Source organism: Gopherus flavomarginatus, chromosome 2 (genome assembly GCF_025201925.1).
Source record: "Gopherus flavomarginatus isolate rGopFla2 chromosome 2, rGopFla2.mat.asm, whole genome shotgun sequence".
In the NCBI taxonomy this organism is placed as follows: domain Eukaryota; kingdom Metazoa; phylum Chordata; order Testudines; family Testudinidae; genus Gopherus; species Gopherus flavomarginatus.
This window is the reverse complement of record NC_066618.1, coordinates 42394470-42415736: the sequence shown is the minus strand read 5'-3', so window position 1 is coordinate 42415736 and position 21267 is coordinate 42394470. Positions and strand designations below refer to the sequence as shown.

General features: G+C 41.2%; 2 protein-coding genes across 3 annotated transcripts in view; both read right to left on the bottom strand.

Annotated features, from left to right (window-relative positions):
- CUBN (cubilin) overlaps window positions 1–11589 on the bottom strand; it is a 225433-nt gene extending 213844 nt beyond the window's left edge. Inside the window, exons 1-7 of the mRNA XM_050937633.1 lie at window positions 11471–11589; window positions 11185–11314; window positions 10727–10819; window positions 9637–9675; window positions 8835–8936; window positions 6244–6347; window positions 1352–1478 (exon numbers count right to left, since the gene is read on the bottom strand). Coding sequence (XP_050793590.1) covers window positions 1352–1478; window positions 6244–6347; window positions 8835–8936; window positions 9637–9675; window positions 10727–10819; window positions 11185–11314; window positions 11471–11589 — 714 coding nt within the window. The remainder of the gene's footprint in view (window positions 1–1351; window positions 1479–6243; window positions 6348–8834; window positions 8937–9636; window positions 9676–10726; window positions 10820–11184; window positions 11315–11470) is intronic.
- A 6992-nt stretch (window positions 11590–18581) lies between these two features.
- LOC127044584 (tRNA (cytosine(38)-C(5))-methyltransferase-like) overlaps window positions 18582–21267 on the bottom strand; it is a 513024-nt gene continuing 510338 nt past the window's right edge. Inside the window, exons 11-12 of one of the 2 annotated variants that reach the window (XM_050939659.1) lie at window positions 20321–20453; window positions 18582–18936 (exon numbers count right to left, since the gene is read on the bottom strand). In XM_050939659.1, coding sequence (XP_050795616.1) covers window positions 20442–20453 — 12 coding nt within the window. In that variant the 3' untranslated portion in view covers window positions 18582–18936; window positions 20321–20441. The remainder of the gene's footprint in view (window positions 18937–20320; window positions 20454–21267) is intronic. The other variant, XM_050939658.1, reaches the window with a different exon arrangement.

Sequence of the window (21267 nt, the reverse complement as noted above, 5' to 3'; positions counted from 1 at the left end):
CAATCAACTCCGCTTGCTTTGCATTTAGCATAAAGAGACCAATATAAATGTAACAACCTGAAATCAGCTTGGCAAACTGTGCAGTAATCCGTGTGATGTGCACAGTGTCAGTAACTAATGAATTCAAAATCCATACTTTCTTTAAGGGCAATGATTATATTTACTGTAAACTTTTCTAACATTCAGATCTTTCCATCTGTAACGAATTGCAATGTTCAGTGGAGTCAGCGTGATTTATTTGGATTGAAGTTATGTTCCAGGACCTCTTGTTAAAGTGTGATTTTTATTTATTTATTTATTTGTTTTTAAGAACAATCCTTATTTGGTCCCAGCGATGTGAGAGAATTGGAGTATGAAGAGATTGAAGTTAACATTAAATAACATGAGAGTGGTATTTTCACAAGCGCTCAGCATTAACTGTGATCTTGCTGAAGCCAAGGGGAGTTTTATCATTGACTTTAATGGGAGAAGAGTCAAACCAACCCTGAAACTTTTGAAAATCCCACTGATAATCTACAAAATAAAGGGGAAATAGCCGAGAAGCAACTGAATGGTGAACCTTAATCAAATCTTCAATGCAGAGCTGCAGTTACTAAACTGGATTATTTACATGAAAGACAGGCAATAATCATACAGTAGGTAAACAGTGCATGTGGCATTGCCAACCCCAGAAACCACTAGGAATAATATTGCCAAGTCCTTGCTTTCCCTTCCAGGGGGGTCTTGCAGTGAGGACAATGTTTGTTATTCTTAACTATTTGAAAAATAGGATGTTTCAAATAATGTTCGGATTGAAATAATACTCAATACTAGAACTGGAGAACAGGAGATTCAAGTAATGTTTTTAAATATTAAAAAAATGTTTCTTCTTCTCCAGCTGCTTAAAGGAGGATAACAATGGATCTGATACAGGTGCCTCTTGGGAGTTGCTAATTACCCTCAGTTCCCTCTGTGGTCACTGGGATGCTCAGCACCATGCAGCAGCCAATGTTCGGTCATTGTGTACAGGATTAGCGCTGCTATCTCACCTCTAGAGTACAGTTGGTTGGTGCTTATTGGTACAATGAAGTACTGGTACTTCAGATATCAGAGGGGTAGCTGTGTTGGTCTGGATCTGTAAAAGCAGCAAAAAGTCCTGTGGCACCTTATAGACTAACAGACGTATTGAAGCATGAGCTTTCGTGGGCGAAGACCCACTTCGTCGGATGCATGCATCACTCATAAAACCTCATGCTTCAATACGTCTGTTAGTCTATAAGGTGCCACAGGACTCTTTGCTACTGGTACTTCAGAGTTTTTAAACACTGACTGAAACTGTGTTGCATAAAGAGAGTTATGCGGCATTTCTTACCTCATTGGGCTGCTCCCTGTTTGAATCTATGCAGACGCCATGCTCACAGAGAGCCTGAGAGCCTCCTTGGCAATCATCAAATGTTGAGATACAATGGGGTCCATAGGTTTCTGGAGTACAGGTACAGCTAGTGATGAAAACACAGAGAAATGCCATAATGTTGTCTGTTTTATTACCATGGTATCTGAACACCTCACAGTCTTGAATGTATTTAGCCTTACAACCCCTCTGTGAGATAGAGCAGGATACTCCCATATTACAGATGGGGAAACTGGAGCACAGAGACAGTAAGTTACCTGCCCAAGGTCACACATGAAGTCTGGGTTCAAGCCCTGCTCTGCCACAGATCTCCCAACACCTATGTTAGGGTATTAACCACTGGAAAATCCTTCCTCTCTAGTGTAGATGTTGGGATTCTCCCATCAATGTGGTTCTTTACCACCTTGTGAAGGTTGCAACTAATTGTATTCATATAGCAGTTTTCTGGCCCGAAAGTCCCCATTAGCCTTTCACAAAGGATTTACTTTTCAATAGATGAAAACTTTCTCTACCCAGAGATATACAGCTCTCAGCAAATGTGACGGTGACAGAAGACGAAATGGCAATGGCCTTATTCTGTTTTTCAGCAAAAGTCATATGTGACTATTTTATTACAGTAATGGTACTTTGCACTTTAAATGGTGCCTTCCAGCCAAGGATCTCCAAGCCCTTTACAAACATACATTAAACTAAGCCTTCAAAACCCTCCTGTGAGACAGGTAGTAATTATACTGTGACAGATGGTAGAGCATTAACATCTACCTTAGAGCCCACAGGTATACTGGATAGAGCAATACAGTTAGACTGGGGACTGAGGGCCAGATTTTTAAAAGTATTTAGACAGCTAATGTGATTTTTCACAGTTAGGTGCTTATCTCCCACTGATTTCAATGAGATTTAGGTACCAAACCTCATGCATATCTGAAAATCACACTTGATAACTAGCTCCATATTTAGGCACCTAAATCCTTTTAAGAATCTGGCCCTTAAGAATCTAGTCATTGAGGCCCAGATTCAGCAAAATACCTACACTTACCGCTTTGCCAACTAGGGAGTGACTTGAGTGTGTGCTTAACTTTAAATACCTGCTCAAATGCTTTGCTGAAACAGAGGCTGTGTTGCTGGAGCTTCCTGGTAGTCAGAGGAAAGGCATAAGCTTAAATTGTAGCCTGTCTATTTGCTTTCCCAGTTATGTAAAAGCCAGTTTGTTTAGTTTGGTATATAGGGCATTTGTTAGCTGGCAGGAATAAAGCCTTGAAGAGAAATAATAATGCTGGCTGGCTGGCTCTTTTGTTGTTGCTGGACCAGCTGACTCACTTCAACAACTTACACAGCCCTGCACTCATTTTGGAGATGAGGAAACTGAGGCATGGATAAATTGAGCAGTTTATGCATGTTCAAACAGCAAGTTTTACTGGAAGAAGTGGTAACAGAACACAGGAATCCTGTCTTCCAGTTCTCTCAAGCTGGAATGATGAACTGAATGTGGTTATTTATTATAACTATTGCAGCAAGTTATTACTTCCTGAAGCAAGAGAAGACAAGGGGTTAGGGATAGGAGGAATTTGCCTGAGAGGAGAGTCTCTGAGTCACAGTGAGTCTCAGGGCTATCCTGGAGGTGCAGCAATTTATACACTAGCCCTTGCTCAGCACTATGCCTAAAGGTACAAGCTAAGCCGCTGAAATGCAGCCCCTGCCGAGGTGGAACATGACAGAACAAGCAGTACACGACAGGAAGTGAAGAGAAATACTGTCTCAAAATGACAGCATATGGGGGATGTCTGTGGTTCCAATGCATGGGCACTAAAGTTCAGTGACTCTCCCATTTTGCAGCAGATTGTGTCGCACGCTTGGGTCCGTCACCTACCCTCTTTTTTTAACTGGCATTCAGATGGCACTTGTTTGGTTCCTTCGAGAACACCATGCTTACGAGGGGCTACCTGTCTGAAGGTTCTGGTTTTTATTTTCGGTAATGGTAAATAAGCTGTTAAATACATGACTTCCAGACACAATACAAAGCTGTCCCTGTTAGAAGGGAACAAGTAGGCTGAATGGCATGTCAGAGCTCCCTGCAAATCAGTTTGCTCTCAGCTTCAGCATAAAAATCTTAGCCCTCTCAAATATTTACTTGGTATGCCAAAAGCTTTATAATACTTTGCCATTGCTTGCAAGAAGATTTTAGAAGGAATATCTATGTGCAGTGGTTATAATATGGTCTGATGGTACTTTTCTCCAGGTGTGCTATTCCTCAGCAGCATTAATTTGATTTTAATAGACAAATTTCCAGCATTCCTGCAGGTCTCTCTGCCACGTCAGGTAGTCTGTAAAATAGGCTATGCACAAAGTGGCTTATATTTGCTACCCTCCTCCTGTGCTGAGCACAGCACAGCATGTTGGTACACTACAAAATTAAGATGTCCACCACTATCCATCTGAAAGAGAGAACTCTGCTTCCCATCTCTCATTTACAGTGACTGTTTTAAAGCAGACATTTCCTGGCAGTCAGCTTCCAGGAGAGCATTTCATTGCTTCTCTGTCCCCTTACATGTCTTAAGTCAGTACTGGACATAATGAAATGTGCCTGTTGCCCATCTGATGAGAAGACCTGTATCTCAATGTTCTCGTCAAACAAAGCTCTTCCACTTTGCGCCGTGAGGCTTTCTATTCATCCTTGCACCCTTCCCCAACAAGGTTGCCACTTTTACACATACCGGTGATGTGCCTGTAAATCAGAATGATGGTATTTTGCAGATGTCACTGACTGAGGGGCAAGAGTGAATGAGGCACACAGCCCTGCCCTCAAAGAGCTGACTACACTGGAAGTTTATACAGTACTTTTCCTTTTCAAACTCTTGACTTACGTGTCCTTTTTAAGCACCAGTTTAGGAAAGCATGAGCTTAAAGATAATAGGAATGCTTTCCAGAATCAGGGCCTTAATGCTCAAAGCTACATACTGATGATTTTGGTGAAATGGTGAAGGAATCCAGATGCCTATTAGAGTCTTGTTTCATATTCAAAACAAGCAGGAATTCAGTGAGAAGTACTTTCAAAGAAGGGGAAAGATCAGTGCAGTTTTTAAAAGCAGTAAAACACAACGTTTTATTACTCAGCAGAAGCTGCCAGAGCATGGCCACCAGCTTTATGAAGTCCTGCTTAGAGCAGCTTCAAATGGGTAATAACTTTAATCTCTTACTACAATAGCTGGAATGGAGTGGTGATCTCTTCCTCTCTGGAATGTCCTCTGCATATTTGACTGCCTTGATTTTGATCAGTTCATTGGGGCAGAACCTGAAGTTCTGAAATGCACCTCATTAGCTAATTAGAATCTTGTGAATCTTTTTATCTGTCATTTGATTTGCCCATATTTAGTTAGGGGTGGATGGGTGGAAGATGGAACACTTTATTTATGTATCTGAAGATCCTTAACTGATGAAACATAGTCAAGCCTATCAACCCTAAGTTAATCAGTGTCAGTTCATTAAAGACAGTGTTCAGTAACCTGCAATGAGCTTTTCAAGCAAACTTGCCATCTGAACATATGACATTTATCCAGGGCTGTTAATAGTTCATCAACGAGCACTACCGAGCCAAATCAAATGCATCCCGGCCATTCCTGTTAAGATTCTGTAACTTTGTAATTGTAACAACAGTATAAGGCAAAAACAGTCCTCTCCTATTACATAGTATTTTTCATTAATCTACATAGCAATGATTGCCACTGAACAAGCAGAATATCAACAGCTTACTTTAAATGGATATCTAAAATATTTGAGAAGTTCTACAACTTTATTAGCTTTGAGATAAGTGTTTAATTTTCATTTTAGTGCAAAGATATTTCAGTATGCGTAATGGCAGGGAAGGGGTCATTGAATTTTTCCCTACTTAGTTTAATTGAAAAACTTGCTTCCATCTATGATATGGGCCTAATGGAGAAGATAAATCTGGAGAATGGAGAAATGTTATTTAATAATTCAGGAGCTTCCAAATAATTGAATTTGGTGTGGGTAGTCTGTACTGTGCTTGTTTTCTACCTAGTTGAACCCATGCTGGTTCAGCTGGCACACTAGGAGCATGTCTACACTACAGACTTAAGATGATCTATGTTAGGTTAATTTACAGCCACCTCAGTAATTACTGTGGTGGTTGATGTCCACACTACCCTCCTGTCGGTGGTACATGTCCTCACTGGGATCACTTCCACTGACTGAAGAGGGACAGTGTGGGGGACCTGAAAGCCAGCTTCAGCATGAAACCGTGACATTGACAAGACAGCCACCAGCCAATGTAAGTAAAACATAGTGTCTATACAGAAACTGTGTCACCCTAACTACAGCGACATAAGCCCTCTGCCTGTTGTGGAGGTGGAATTATTTTGTTGGTATAAGTGCCCTAGGACATTGGCAGGAGCAAGGCTGCAATGTGTATGTGTACACTGACATCATTAGGTTGACATAAGCTGCCTTACCTTGACCTAACTACGTAGTGTAGACCAGGCCTAGAACAGGAAAGTCTGGTGAGTGGAGCCCAGCCTCCACCCCTTATTGTAGCATGCAGCCGCCTCACTGGAATAGGTACCCGGGACCAGTATGAAAGACAGTCTTACGCAATCTTTACATAGGCCTTATCCTCTTGACTCAAAACAGGCAAAGGTCCCAGTGACTCCAGTGAGTTTTGCATGCATTAGGATTGGATACATAATTTATGAAGTGTTTTAGGCTCTGAGTGAAAGGTGCTGCACTACCTAAGCATAAAATTGTTTTTCCAGGAGTGGTAATAAGTAGTGGCAATAAGTGACATAAAAATGTTAGAGGATCCTAATAGTGAACTTCTGTGTAAGAGCATGAAAAGTTACCTGTAACTTCCTGGCGTGTTCACACACGTTGCTCCATTCTGGCAGCCGAGTGCTGTTCCAGCATAAATCTGGCATTCATTAACATCAACTGAACAGAATGGGCCCTCAGAAGACACAGAAATCCATGTTATTTTCCAAATAACAGAGAATCAAAGTGGTTCATGGAGCCAATATTTAACAGAAGTGTTCCAGAGGATATACAAAGCATAGGTTGCTATCACCACAACTTCCCTTATAAAACACTGTAACAAACTGCTATTGTTCTGTCTTGTTTCCATTACCCTACTTACCAGTGACACCAGTGTATAAAACCTTTTAGAAATTTATAGAAAGCATATGGATAACATAAACTGGAGTTCATCATTATCCTTTAGGTTACTAATGGAGCTGGCTGGAAACTTTTCAACAAAATATTTTTTCATTGAAAAAATACTGTTTTCTGAAACGTCTTGCTAAAAAAAGGATCAGTTTTGACAAAAATATCAACAGGATGGTTTCTCAGGTCCAGGGTGGATGCACCTTCTCTCGAGTGCAAATTTCCACAGCTCCATTTACACCAATTTACATTAGCAAAGAATTTGTCTCATTTTTTTTTATGGGCAGTGTTGTGTGAGAGGCAAATGTGAGAGAGCCTTATATAAACATACCAAATGACGTGTCAGCTATTAAAGGAGCTGCATTGCTTTGGGCAACTGATATATCACCTTCTGTCTTAAAAAGATGTGCTTTACTACAGACTAACATTGCACAGGAATATACAGTAGCTACGTTGATAGAGGGATACTATGGCGTGGTCTACACTACGCGTTTAAACCGATTTAGCAGCGTTAAACCGATTTAACGCTGCACCCGTCCACACAACGAGGCCCTTTATATCGATATCAAGGGCTCTTTAAACTGGTTTCTGTACTCCTCCCCGACGAGAGGAGTAGCGCTGAAATCGGTAATACCATATTGGATTAGGGTTAGTGTGGCTGCAAATCGATGGTATTGGTTTCCGGGCGGTATCCCACAGTGCACCATTGTGACCGCTCTGGACAGCAATCTGAACTCAGATGCACTGGCCAGGTAAATAGGAAAAGCCCTGCGAACTTTTGTATTTCATTTCCTGTTTGCCCAGTGTGGAGCTCTGATCAGCACGGGTGGCGATGCAGTTCCCCGGCTGGCCTCAGGTGAGGTCGGCCGGGGGCACCTGGGTAAAAATAGGAATAACTCCCGGTCATTCCCGGCAGATGGTACAGAACGGCTGGTAACCGTCCTCATCATAGCAACTGAGGGCTGAACTCCATCAGCCCCCCCCCCCCATGTCTAAAGAAAAGATTCTGTACTGCCTGGACTATCATGGCAGAGGGATGCTGCGCTCCTTTCCCCTCCACCATTTAATGTCCTGCCTGGACTATCATAGCAGCTGGAGGCTGCCTCCTCCTCATTTTATCTCACTAAAAAGTCAGTGTTTCTTATTCCTGCATTCTTTATTACTTCATCACACAAATGGGGGGACCCTGCAATGGTAGCCCAGAAGGGTTGAGGGAGGAGGGAAGCAACGAGTGGGGTTGTTGCAGGGACACCCCCTAGAATGACATGCAGCTCATCATTTCTGCGGGATCTGACACAGAGCGGCTGTGCTCTCTGGTTCTCTGATACACTGGTTCTCTAGTACACTTGCCCCATATTCTAGGCAGGACTGACTCTATTTTTAGATACAACATAAAGGAGGGAATGACCCCGGGGGTCATTCCCATTTTTGTCTTTGTGCCCCCGGCCGACCTCAGCGAAGATCAGCCAGGAGCACCCATGACAGCAGCAGACGGTACAGAACGACTGATAACCGTCATCTCATCACCAATTTACAATGGCACAGCAGACGGTACAGAACGACTGGTAACCATCTCTGCTACCTTGCAAAGGCAAATGAATGCTGCTGTGTAGTGCTGCAGTACCGCCTCTGTCAGCAGTATCCAGTACACATACTGCATATTGTGACAGTTATAAAAGGCAAAACGGGCTCCATGGTTGCCATGCTATGGCATCTACCAGTGCAATCCAGGGAAAAAGGGTGCAAAACGATTGTCTGTTGTTGCTTTCACGGAGGAAGGAATGAGTGACATTTACCCAGAATCACCCACGACACTGTTTTTGCACCATCATGCATTGGGATCTCAATGCAGAATTCCAATGGGCGGGGGAGACTGCGGGAACTATGGGATAGCTACGGGATAGCTACCCACAGTGCAACGCTCCAGATATCGACGCTAGCCTCAGTACATGGACGCACACCACCGAATTATTGTGCTTTGTGTGTCTGCATGCATTTGACTTTATACAATTTGTTTTACAAAACAGGTTTATGTAAAATCGGAATAATCCTGTAGTGTAGACGTACTCTTAAAGTGCCTGTGGAGTTACAGGAAAGTTACATAAGATCCAGATTCTCCCATCCTTCTACATAAAGAGAGTTACCTTAACTCCATGAATAGTCACATTATTTTCATGGGTGCTACTCAGAGAGAGTGAAAGAGGCAGAATTCGACCCTAACATATGATGACAATAATGACAATCATATGTATTGGATGTGTTCAGGTAGACTCACCTGCCAGTTACTGGGACAGAGACAAAAGAAGGCATCCAGCAGGCTTATGCAGGTTCCAGAATTCTGACAGGGGTTGCTACTACAAGCTTTCCTCAGGACAGTCTGAAGCAATGAATGAGAAATCAGTTTACTTGGTAGCATGGTCTTTTAAAAGAGTCTGATTTTTTTGTAAGACTTGTCTGCGAAAGGCTTAGCACACAATTGGCACTACAAAAATATAACAACTAATAATGGAATTGCATGTCTGTGATTGTGTTTCCCTGTAGAGGCAGGCTGTTGCTCACTGAGAGGGTAACAGCTTGACAGCAAGTGAGTTAATAGAGAGTCTTCATTAATCCTACTAGCAGAGGACCCATGTTTCAAGAACTAAAGGCCTCACTTTCATTCTTGATGCCACACGTATGGTTTATATGGCAACTGCATTACTTGTGCTGCAATTAATAACTAAAATTGATTTTTTTAATACAACCAAAGCACCCAGATTGAGTCCCCAAATCATGGTTTAGTCTTGGCAGATCATAGAAGGACGAGATTTCCCACACACACACTATCTAGTTGCCATTTTTCTAACTCTACAAAGATTTTTGTTAAAGAATGGGGAATCTGACAGAGTTTATTTTGAAAAGAAGGTATTTCATCTCATCTATAAATCGTGACTTCATGTCTGTGTGCTCTTAATGAAAAAAGCAGCCCTGAGTGATGCATGGGAGGACAGAATCCATCTAGTTATTTTTGTTCTTGCAGTGATCCTTCATTTTCTGCTTTTAATCAAACCTGCTAGGTTTGTTCCATAATTACTCACCTGCTCAACGTTTTGAAGCCTGCCCTCAAGACTCACAATCTGCAACAGATATACAAAGACAAATGTGTCTGGGATTAAAGTGGCGCTGATATGTGTGTGCCCTGGTGCTGACTGGTTGCATCTTTCAGTCAGGTACACACTGGCAGACTAAGGAAACATGGAGAGATTTTCATATATGGAAAAACAAAAAGGGAATTTTCAGAGAGGCATAAGGTACCCAACACTCATTCATGGGATTTCATTATCTAAACTACTTATATTCTTTTGAAAATCACAACTTAAATATGTATACATTTGACTAAACAACTAAGGCCCCAGTCCTGCAAAGATTTATGCCTGTGTTTAACTTTAAGCATGTTCAATAGGATTTTGCTGTTCAGAAATTTTTGCAGGATTAGGGGCCTCAGAGAGGATGCAACTGTCTAGGAGGAAAAGGAATTGTTGGCCATCAGCCACAGGGATACAACTAGAAGCAAGAGACTGAAACTGAACACAGTCAAATGAACGATACATATCAGGATAATTTCCCTAAAATGAGGTCTTTTAGACTCCAGAATATTTTCCCCAAGGTAAATTGTGGAAACTCCATAAATGGAGTGATTTACAACTGAACTGAATAAAGGATTCCAGAACGCACTGTAGGGAAAACATCTGCATTAGCAGGAGATGGGGAAAATGACCTATGAGGCCTTTTCCATCTCTAGTTTAGCTAGTCACATGATTCTACATATGGAACACTGTCTTTGTGCAACACTTGCTGTATTAGATATATATGGCCCATTCCTACAGTCTTTGAGTTCACTGAGGTCTCTGCCAGAGTAGGACCTTCAGGATTAGATACGCATAGATTCTGATGAGACAAAAAGAAGAGCCATAGAGTCAGGATTTTATTCACAACTCACTGAAATCAGTGGAAGTTCTTGATTCACGGGCACTGGATCAGGCCAATACAAATTATTGTAATTTTTTTCCTAAACACATCCAATTCTCAGTGGAAGATTGGGGCCTATAACTGGTAACAATCAGATAAATCATGCTGACATGAGGCACTGAAAATCAGGAATAAAATGTGACATGAGGTGAGACTTACCTTGGAATTAATCAGAGTGATCTGGTTTGAAACATTCTGAAGGACACCAACGCTTCTTTTCACTTCTAGAATTTCATCTTTATTTTTCCTGATCTAAATTTTTTTAAAAAATGTTAGTTCTAGTGTATTAGAAACCTATGTGAAACAATCATTGTCTTCTCAGTTGCTGAAGAAAGTTTGATCATCACAGTATTTTATGATAAAGTTCAGTGAGATAACAGAGTTACATAGTATACATAACTGCCTCTTAATTTTTTATATAGCTACATAATTTCTTTATGGGTCTGTAATAATTCATGATCATCTCATAATGATGACAGCAATGATAATAGTAATAAAACCGTTGTCATACCTGAAACAGTTCCTGTGGTAAAGTTTGTGAGCATGTAAATTTAAATTAAACTATAATTGTGCAAGCAAAGAGGTGAACATTTAATAAGAATAAGTAAGTATACCACCTGACTGAAAAGTTCTGCGAGGTCATCTTCATTAATTTTTATTTTTCCCTGTGGTCCAATTCTAAACTCAATATTTTTGGTGGAGCCTGTATGAAATACTAAATTCCCCCTTTCTGAGGTCATGCGAGGCCTGTTGTATCAAAGAAGAGAAGATGGCATTTAGCTACTTATCTGCCAAAAATTTTGCAAAGAAATTTATTTGAGCCTTTCTATTCCCATTCCTGGTATTTAAAACCCCACCATGTGAACAGATCTATTTGTAAGTGACACCAACGATGGTACTTACTGTTCATCAGAAATGCTCCTTTTCTGCCTCTTTTTTTCATAATATTTGGATTCACAGCTTAATCCAGAAAGTATTAAGAAGGCAGCCAGAAGCCAAGGGACAGAAGCTGACCGAAGCATTGCTTGTTACCAACCTTCCTGGGATGTGTGGCAAGTTAGACTGAAACCTCCAGTGCAGAATGTTAGTTTTGAGAGCTTAACAGGTGCACTTTGCTCTTGCAAGATCCTCAGTGCACTCCTAGTAGTGCTCATTCTGCTTATTTGCCCCAGAGTGGGTGAGCCATAACTGAATTAATATACTTAAGTATTGAAACTATATAAATGACCTAAAAATGAAATGGACTTTTTCCCTTTTTAAAAAACTTTGACATTTTCCTTTTCTTTTCTTTTTTAAAAAAAGAAAAACTCAAGTGATAAAAACAATCTCCCTTGATTTAATCATTATCTCTTTGACCTTTGCAACAATGAAGCACTACTGAAGTCTACTTAAATATGTAGCTGATGAGGCAAAAGAAACACCACAGCACTACTGCATGTTTCACTGCAAGTTTCAGGATTCTGGGCATCAATAAAAATCCTAGATGATTGTCTTTACGGAATGTAAAAGTCATATTGGTCACCAAATGACTATTTGCATAAAAGGAGAGGTTTCCAGCCCTTCTTAAAATAATTAATTGGACAAATGACAGGAGTGACCTGATAGCAATACACAGAATCAAACTGAACATCAACAACAAAATATATCTTTTAACCAAATAAGGCTGTTTTAAATTGACATGTGACTGAATGAACAGATACTAACTAGAAGATTGCACTTGCTGTCTTTGCACATACCAGAGGTTCCTTGCTTTCTTCCAATCTCTCTCCTCCCTACCCTCACCAGCTCCCTAGCCACCTTTCTGGTCCCCTCTGCTTCAGAGATTCCCAGCAACCCTTCCCTTCATGCCAGGGAATCTGTGAGTCCCTCATTCCTCCCTCTTCCCCCAGTCAGGATCCCACATTCTCACCCTGATGCCAGAAGCTCTGTGTGTTCCTCCCCTCCTCTCTCTGACACACCAAGAACTTTGGGTTCCCTTGCCCCTTTCCCTATATTATTTTCCTCCATTTTCCCTCCATCAAGGGGACATGTATGCCCCTCATTGTCCTCTGTTCCTCCTATAAGCCTTTCCCCCAGCTGCCAGGGGTTCTGTAGGCACTCCCATTTCCCCCCATCCCCCACCCCCATGCCAAGGTCTCTGTGTGAGTCCCTTCTCCGCACAATTCTTATTTCTTTTCTGTCTGTCTGCAGAATCAGATACAAGGGGCTCCCTCTGCTCTCCATTTTCTCCCTTCTAATTTTCCAGTTTTCACCAAAAGCAAAAGGGTTCTGCTCACTGATGACTGGAACATTCCTTGAAATTTTGGAACTGATCATATGTGGTGTTCTAATGTCATTGCATTACAGACAGATAGGTAAATGCTGCTACGTTAGGTGTAGCACTTCACTTTGCTCAGCCAACTAACATTTATGATGCAACATTAGAGAACCAGATCCTTAGAATGATTTATATAGTGCCTAACACTTTTCAACAAGATTTTCTATGGTTTTTCCCCCCCATCTTTTCTTGTGGTTGAATGTGTAACTATTAATTTTGCTTATGTGCCTACAAACATTAAAAAATGGTTTTTAAAAACCCATAGTATAAAATCCATAGGGTACAAACTATAACAAATCTAAAAACAGTTGGCGTACGTCTGTAGTTTTAACCAAGAAAGATACTGCATCAAAATCAACTACAGAATTCAAAGGGAGGTCCTACTCACAGAAGTGACTCTGTAAAAAATGGTGTGAGGAGACACCATGGTCATTGTCTTTTGCAGAACAAATGAGCCTGGTTTACAAGTATAAATGCCAGGGGTGGTGTCCCAGCTGGTGTCAATTGTCATTCACCTCAAAGGAGTTATGACAGCTAACATCAGCTGAAGATCTGCCCTCATTAATATTTTTAAAATTTTTTTGCTTCCTTTTGGCTCTGAAACCACATCCTGGAATAGAAGAGTGAAAATGGGATCCTGCTGCCTCTGTGTATTCACCAGCAATAAAAATTCTGCAGGCCAAATTCTTCATTCAGTTAGCCCTGCACAGCTCTTTGGGAGACAACAGGGCAGGAAGAGTTATCATGTGTCTCTGAAACTAGGGGAGTACCTGCAGGGCTGGTGCAACCCATTAGGCAACCTAGGTGGTCACCTGGTGCACTAGCATTTGGTGGGCAGCATTTTGGGTCCTTTGGTGGCGACTGCGGAGGCTGGATCTTCAGTCCCCCAAGTCATTGTCAGCATTTAGGCAGAGGGAGCTGGGGCAGGGGAGTGCGGGGAGGGCTGCCTGCAGCAAGTCGGGTGGGGGTGACACGCAGGGGAGCTCCCCGCCCCAGCTCACCTCTGCTCTGCCTCCTCCCTGAGCATGCCGCCCCACTCTGATTCTCTCCCTCCCAGGCTTGTGGCACCAAACAGCTGGTTGGCGCCGCAAGCCTGGGAGGCTGGAGAAGTGGAGCGGCGACGGCGTGCTCGGGGAGGAGGTGGAGCAGAGTTGAGCTGGGGCAGGGAGCTGCTGCACGGCTCCCTGGGGCGGAGGGAGCTGCCGCAGGGGGGCGGGGTGCCACATGGTGGAGGGGGGGAGCTGCTGCAGGGGGGGACCTTCAGGGTGAGGGAGTGGGGAACTGCCATGAGGGGTACCTTAGGGCAGAGGAGGGGCGGAGAGCTGCCACAGGGCTCAGGGGGGCGCAAGGTGGAAATTTCACCAAGGGCACGAAACATCGTTGCAACCACCCTGAGTACCTGTCCTGGTGTCTGTCTCACTTCTACTAACAAAGATGTTTTGTCCCTGGTGTTTTAGCCCCTGTAGACTGAGAGGTACTGGTCATCTGAGCCAGTGAAATTGAGAGCAGGCTGGTTGAATGAATGTGTGCTGCAAGGGCTTTCCTTCACCAGGTCTGTCACATGCGGACACACTACTTACAGTCCAGACCTTCTGTGTAGCTCCACAAAATCCTAGCTGTCCTCCGCTCATTCCTTTAGAATACTGGATGAACATCATCTATTTATGCTGGTTTAAGAATACAAGTCATTGAACCTGCCCTCTCTCACTAACATACTGAAATCCACAGGATGGCAGAGAAGGTGAGGGCAGGTGTTGCTTGTCCAAAGAGGGAGAAGTGAGCTCCCTTTTCTTTCTCACCCTCTCATGCATACGTCCCATGACTTAGAAGGCGGCTGGACAGAAGGAAGAGTGAATTTGACTATATAGTGACGACATACTGGAAAGGGCCTCCTGGTCATCTAGTCCAAACCTCTGCATAGAGTAGGATTTTCCTCTTCATTAGACCTTCAAGATTTTATCTAGAGTCCTCAAGTACCTCTAGTGAATGTGCCTCTTGCCTGCCAAATTTGGAAAATGACAAACAGGGACATTTGGGAAAGGAAAAATAGGTCCCACACCTCTTAATTTTATTGAATTACATTGGACAAGGGGATACTTTTTGGAGGGACCGAGTGGAAAAATAGCAAATCTCTGGCTAAAGAATAGGGCCTGTTCATTATAAATAGAGACAAATTAGCAGATCATTCCATTACCTCATTGACATCATAGCTGAGAAAATATTTCTAAAGAGAAGATTGTTCCAGGACTTGGCAATAGGACATGGAACATTTTGTCTCTAGGATTCTGTTGAAATTCTGAAAGTTACCACCATCTTATGATTCTACTAGTGGCTTACATGAAATGAAATGGTGGGCTCCATCTACTTATTGATACGCTCGCAGCACAAACCTGCCATCATAACCAGCACTTGTTTGGACTCAGAAAGATTCAAGGATTCAATCTACATTAAGATTGAATTATCCAGTCATCTTGAAAGACAACCCATCTAAGTCAGAATGGAAGCATGGAAGGTGAGTGAGTAGCACTGCTGTACTCATTCAGTGGCCTGGTGAGTAAATGGAGGATTTCTCTTCACAAACCTGTCAGTCTGGGGCCTTTCCCCAACACTACATTCAGTTAATTTTTAATGAAAAGATATATATACCCCTAGTATTTCACCTATATTTTTCCTTATTTCAAGCCATTATTTGTTATTTTGCAGATTAACATCTGGGGAAAAATTCCTTAGTCTCCTTGATGTTGCTTCCCAAATATTTGCAAACAGTTACAGCTCCACTCTGTTGACTTTTCTCCAAGTAGTAGGTATTCATTTCCTTTAGCCTCTCAACAAGGGTCATGCCTTCTAATCCTTTTATCTTCTGTGCCTTGGATTCTCTCTAACAATCTCCTTTTTATAACATAGTGCTGAAACTATATTCCAATATTCAAAAAATGGCCATACCAAGGTCATATGGAGCCGTATTACTATTAATATGATAGAATTATACAAATCATGCCTTTCAGTGGTTTATACACCCCCTGAAATACCTAGACCTGTTGCTCCCAGGTTTTTCATAATGTGGCCTCATGTTACAAAAGAAAGATTTACAGACCCTTCTCCTGATATAGCCATAAAGAAAGGGAGGGTGGTCATGACCCGAAGATTGAGAACACATGACTCAGAAATTAGTCTGGAACCCAAGAATTACCAGCAAACCTGTAATGAACCCTATGCAAAATATGGATTTTTTTTTTGTTTGTGGAACAGGTGAGTTTTGCCTTCTAATGGTTCCTCTGCCCATCTGTCACCCAGAAGAGACCCATGACCGTCTCCTTCCTTACCTTTAGATGTCTCTTTGGAAGGGATTCCCCTGTGGCCTGCAGGGTGGCTGGCTGGCTCCACTCCTCTAACTACCCTTTATGAATCTCTGTGGTTGATTCCTATTTCCACTTCCTCTTTAATTCCTTTCTTCAAATCAGGTTTATATTTTGTCTTCTTTTTAGTCACACAGTCACACAGGCCTTCCCACACCTGCCCTGCTGTAGTTAATCCCTATTTCTAACACATTGGCATTATTTTCTCATGGGCCTCAGTTGGTCTTACAAACTTCCATTTTTCATATTCAGTCTTCTGGGATAACACCCCTGAAGTTCCTAATGGATCCATCCTCCTATCTCTTAATTTCCCAGCTTGTTTATTGAAATGATTCAGTCTGATCAGTAGACTGTAAGATCTTTGGGACAGAGACCATCTTTGTATTATGTGTTTGTAAAATGACTAACACATGTCTCAGACTCCTAGGTGCTATCACAACTAATAAATAGTAGTGTATGCTGAAGTGTGTAAGCACGATAAGCACATAGCTTAAATGCCCCACATGTTTTACTATAGGTATATTCATATTTCTTTACTGAAGTTTATTATTAATTAAATAGAACTTAATATATTTTAAAAATGTATACAGTACAAATACTTGAAATACTCAAATATAATGAGCACACTCAGTTTTTTGAGATTCTTATGCACTAATCATTCTTGTGTTTTCCTTCCAAACTCCATACTGTATCTTAGGTTAAGAATATCTTGCAATTGCATCAATTCCACGCATAGACCAAAATATGAAACAAAGAAAATATTTTCATTTTATTTTTGGTGAACAGGCCTTCTATCAAGAATGTGATAGAAGGTGCATTTTTCTGTTTAAAAATGGATCAGGTCCTAAGTGTGGGAAAACATTAGGGATGTATTAATCCTATTTGTATGCATGTATCATTTTTGTATTCGAAGTTATGAATGTTGACTGTGTACTGACTTGATTTCTAAATAACCTTAATAGAGCATTTGGTCAGTTCCTGGAGAAAGGAATGTTGAAATTAAATACCTAATCAAGAAACACTTAAAGGACAATGGATTTTGGAATGCTCCAATCCACATAAGAAGTCTACTTAAGGAAGTTCAAGGTATTCAAGGTAGCATGTAAACAATGGCTGCTACCTGTAAAACCTGTGAGTCGTGCATGGACGTGTGACTTGCCCAGGTGACTCCTAAATTCCATCTTAAAGCTGGACTTTGCATAGGAGTGAGGAGGGGGTCTCCACCCACAAGAGAAAGTCTATTTAAATCCCTAGGAGAACCCTCCATTTTATCTTCAGCTGGCTAAAGAGAAAGCCTCTCTACCCCCCATGATACTTGAAAAGAAACTGGAACAAAGGACAGTGTGCAAGGGGTGTGAATGATTGCTGGACCCAGGCTAAAAGGAGATTAGTCTGTAAAAGGGAGCATTCTGAAACTAGTGAGGATCTTATCTGTATTGTTTGATTAGAGATAGATTTGCGTGTTTTATTTTATTTTGCTTGGTGACTTACTTTGTTCTGTCTGTTACTACTTGGAACCACTTAAATCCTACTTTCTGTATTTAATAAAATAACTTTTTACTTATTAACTCAGAGTATGTATTAATATCTGGGGGAGCAAACAACTGTGCATATTTCTCTGTCAGTGTTATAAAGGGCGAACAATTTATGAGTTTACCCTGCCTAAGCTTTATACAAGGTAAAATGGATTTATTTGGGTTTAGACCCCATTGGGAGTTGGGCATCTGAGTGTTAAAGACAGGAACATTTCTGTTAGCTGCTTTCAGTGAAGCCTGCAGCTTTGGGACAAGTAAGTCAGACCCTGGATCTTTGTTGGAGCAGACGGGCGCATCTGGCTCAGCAAGACAGAGTGCTGGAGTCCCCAAGCTGGCAGGGAAAACAGGAGCAGAGGTAGTCTTGGCATATCGGGTAGCAGCTCCCAAGGGGGTTCTGTGATCCAACCCGTCACACTTTCTTCTACTCATTGTGTGTGCATTACAAGGAGTTATTGATGTATTACTGGAGAAAGATGAGTCAATGCTCGAGATGCAGTGAATAGTATGCTCATTCCTATTATTTCTGTTATTTACATATTTCATTAAGATAATTGTTATGGTTCAAGGTTAGCTGTCCCTTTGACCCCTCACTCAGTCTCTGTGGGCACCCTTCCAAGTGAGGCCTTGTGCTTTCACTTCTCTCAGGGTGGAACCCTGCCACTGACACCTGTTTTATACTGAGTCTCCAGGCTACTACAGCACCTCAACTGCCATCACTCAGCAGGCTCTGCTGCTACCTGCCTGGATTCCCTTTGGAGCTATGACTGCGAGGTAATACAAAGAATCAGAACAGCTTCTTCCAACAAAGTATTTATTAATCCACAGGGACATAACAGAGAAAGGGGTTAAAACAACAGAAGACCTACATGCATCTTACCCAAGACTTAGCAGATACCCCAATCCTCAGTCTGGGGTGGGGTGGAGAGACAATCAATACCTCTCTAATCTCTGTGTGGCTGCCACCCTTCAGCTTCAGGGACAGTCTTGTTTAAACCAGGCAGGTTCTCGGTGTCCATATACTGCCCCCTCCTCCCACTCTTTGCCAAATTCATCTGGTGGGCATGCCGGGGGCGGAGGTAGACTACCAAAGAGAACAGTCCAGGCACTGTCTCATAAGTGTTGATAGATGGCCGGCTATCTGAAGTCTCTGTATTTCTTTTCCTGAGACATGCAAATAAGTCCATTACACCATGACAGACTCTTCCCCATGACAATCAAATAAACAGGGGTATATATAATATTTATCAAAAGAATTCAAGTATTTTAGACTGCTAAAGTTTCACAATTCATTATTTAGTTACTCATGTACTCTGGATATATCAGTTACCTATTCAAACTAGATATTAACTAGGGAAACACAGTTTGTCCCCTCGCCCCTTTTTTTTTTAAAAGTGAAAATGTTAACACTGCTAAATCCATGTTTGCAAGGACGGAAATGATGGCTGAATTTGGTGCACAAACTGCAGCTCAATTTAAGCTTTATTCCTACCTGTTTGTACTCCACTATTATTTTCCCTAGATTCCTTTCCTGTGCGGTTTTACTTGAGAGACGGTTTGTCTGAGACTGCCCAGTAGTGCTGGATGCACCTTCACAAATGCAAAAAATGGAATCTCTATTGATTTAAGCATATTCTTTCAAGACGGTGCACAAAACCCATAAGTGGTTCCAAGTATCCGTGAAGCAAGATATATTAGACTTGTAATGGGTTTTGACTTTAAACAAATTAAGAAAGGAAATGGAAGGGAATCTAATATTTATAAAGTTGGCCAATTTACCCAAATAGTTAACAGCAGTTTGCACATCTAACAATATTGTGAGCTGTAGAGAAATCAGAGGATGAATATGGGATGAATAGCTCACTACTGAGATATTGTAACAATTTATGATGTGTTTATTTGTTTTAGTCATTTGTTGCTGTAACTGAAACTACAGGACTTGATATGATCCTGAACCAACCCCAGATCCAAATATTGCCAAGTTTTGGAAAAGTCTGCATCAGGATTCAAAATTCTCTTTAGAAGACAATGGTTACATTCATTAGTCACTTTTACATATGTGCTAGATAAATAGTTTATCTGCAGTATTACCGAATTTTCTTTATAATGAGTATAGAAAATTTCTTGACTACTACAAATTACATAAAATGTGTTTAGATAACTAAGATATTAATTAAGACAATTGGCAAGTTTTTCAAGTATGGTTCTACACTGAAAAGTGACTCAGTAAAGATTACACCACCTTCCTCTTTATCTGCTCCCTGTGTATATTCAGTCATATCTTCTGACTTAAGTAAAGTAACGTGAACTGCGTTCATAGGTGCTAGAACTGGGGAGGGGGTTCTGCAGCACCCCCTGGGTTGAAGTGGTTTCCATTATATACAGGTTTTGGTTCAATGGCTCCCATTATAAAAATTGTTCCAGCACCACAGACTGTGTTTTATTCTTTTTTTCACTGCAGAGCAAAAATGCTGAGACAGTGAGAACTGGAATCTATTCTTCTTGTGCATCATCCATAAAAGTTGTCTTCCAAGTTCTAATTACTTACCCTTATACCATCCCTTGGGAGGCAATGGAATTGTATAGGTATCAGAGGACGTCATGTAGAGATAACAGGGCTGCAAATTAGTGGAGAAGATGTGGGCCTAATCTGGCCTATACACCGTTTATTACTGGGGATGCTGGAAAAAAAAAAAGGGGGAATTAGCACTGCCATCCATGGGATTATACAGCTGCAGCTCAATAATAATGCACTAAATGGAACAGGAAATCCAGTTCACTCAATCTAGTTGCATTGATTCTGCATGTCTAACAGGAGAAAAACAGTAAAAATGTGTTCTTGACACTGAAATCTGTGAGGTCAAAGTAATATGTGGTAAAAGAACAGATCTGTTGGGTAAAGAGCCACCATTTTTACATAATCACTTTTCAGAGTAAAACTGCATTTTAAAGATGACTTCTACTAAGCACAGATTGTGTGGCCATGTAACATGGCATTAAGATAACTTAAAATAGAGTTTCATTATGTGTACAAATGTATGAATAGCTGCTGTGTATGCACAGTTGATCTGAGACATTAAAACAATTTTTTTTTAAAACTCTGCAATAACAAATTCTCTTTCTGAATTGCTTTCTCAAATTTCACTTTAACTGCATGTTGCTTTTGAGCTTTACATTCTCCACCTGATCCACACTTATAGCCCTCATAGATAAGATAGCACCATTTATTCCTAATTATCAGACTCATGGTGCCTAAACTTTGCAGCATGAATGGTCACTTTAGCAGCTTGCCATAAGCCATTATTAAATTACACCATTTTAAAAAATAAATCATAAATACATCTATATTTGCTTGTACTCATGGAGATCGCTCCAAAGAGGAACAAAGATTCTCTTTACTTTAAGTCCACTAGCAGTAAAAACCTATTGCTTATTAACTTTGTCTTCACTGTACAATTACAGGGCAGTTACTGATCTTGTTGTCAGATACGTTTC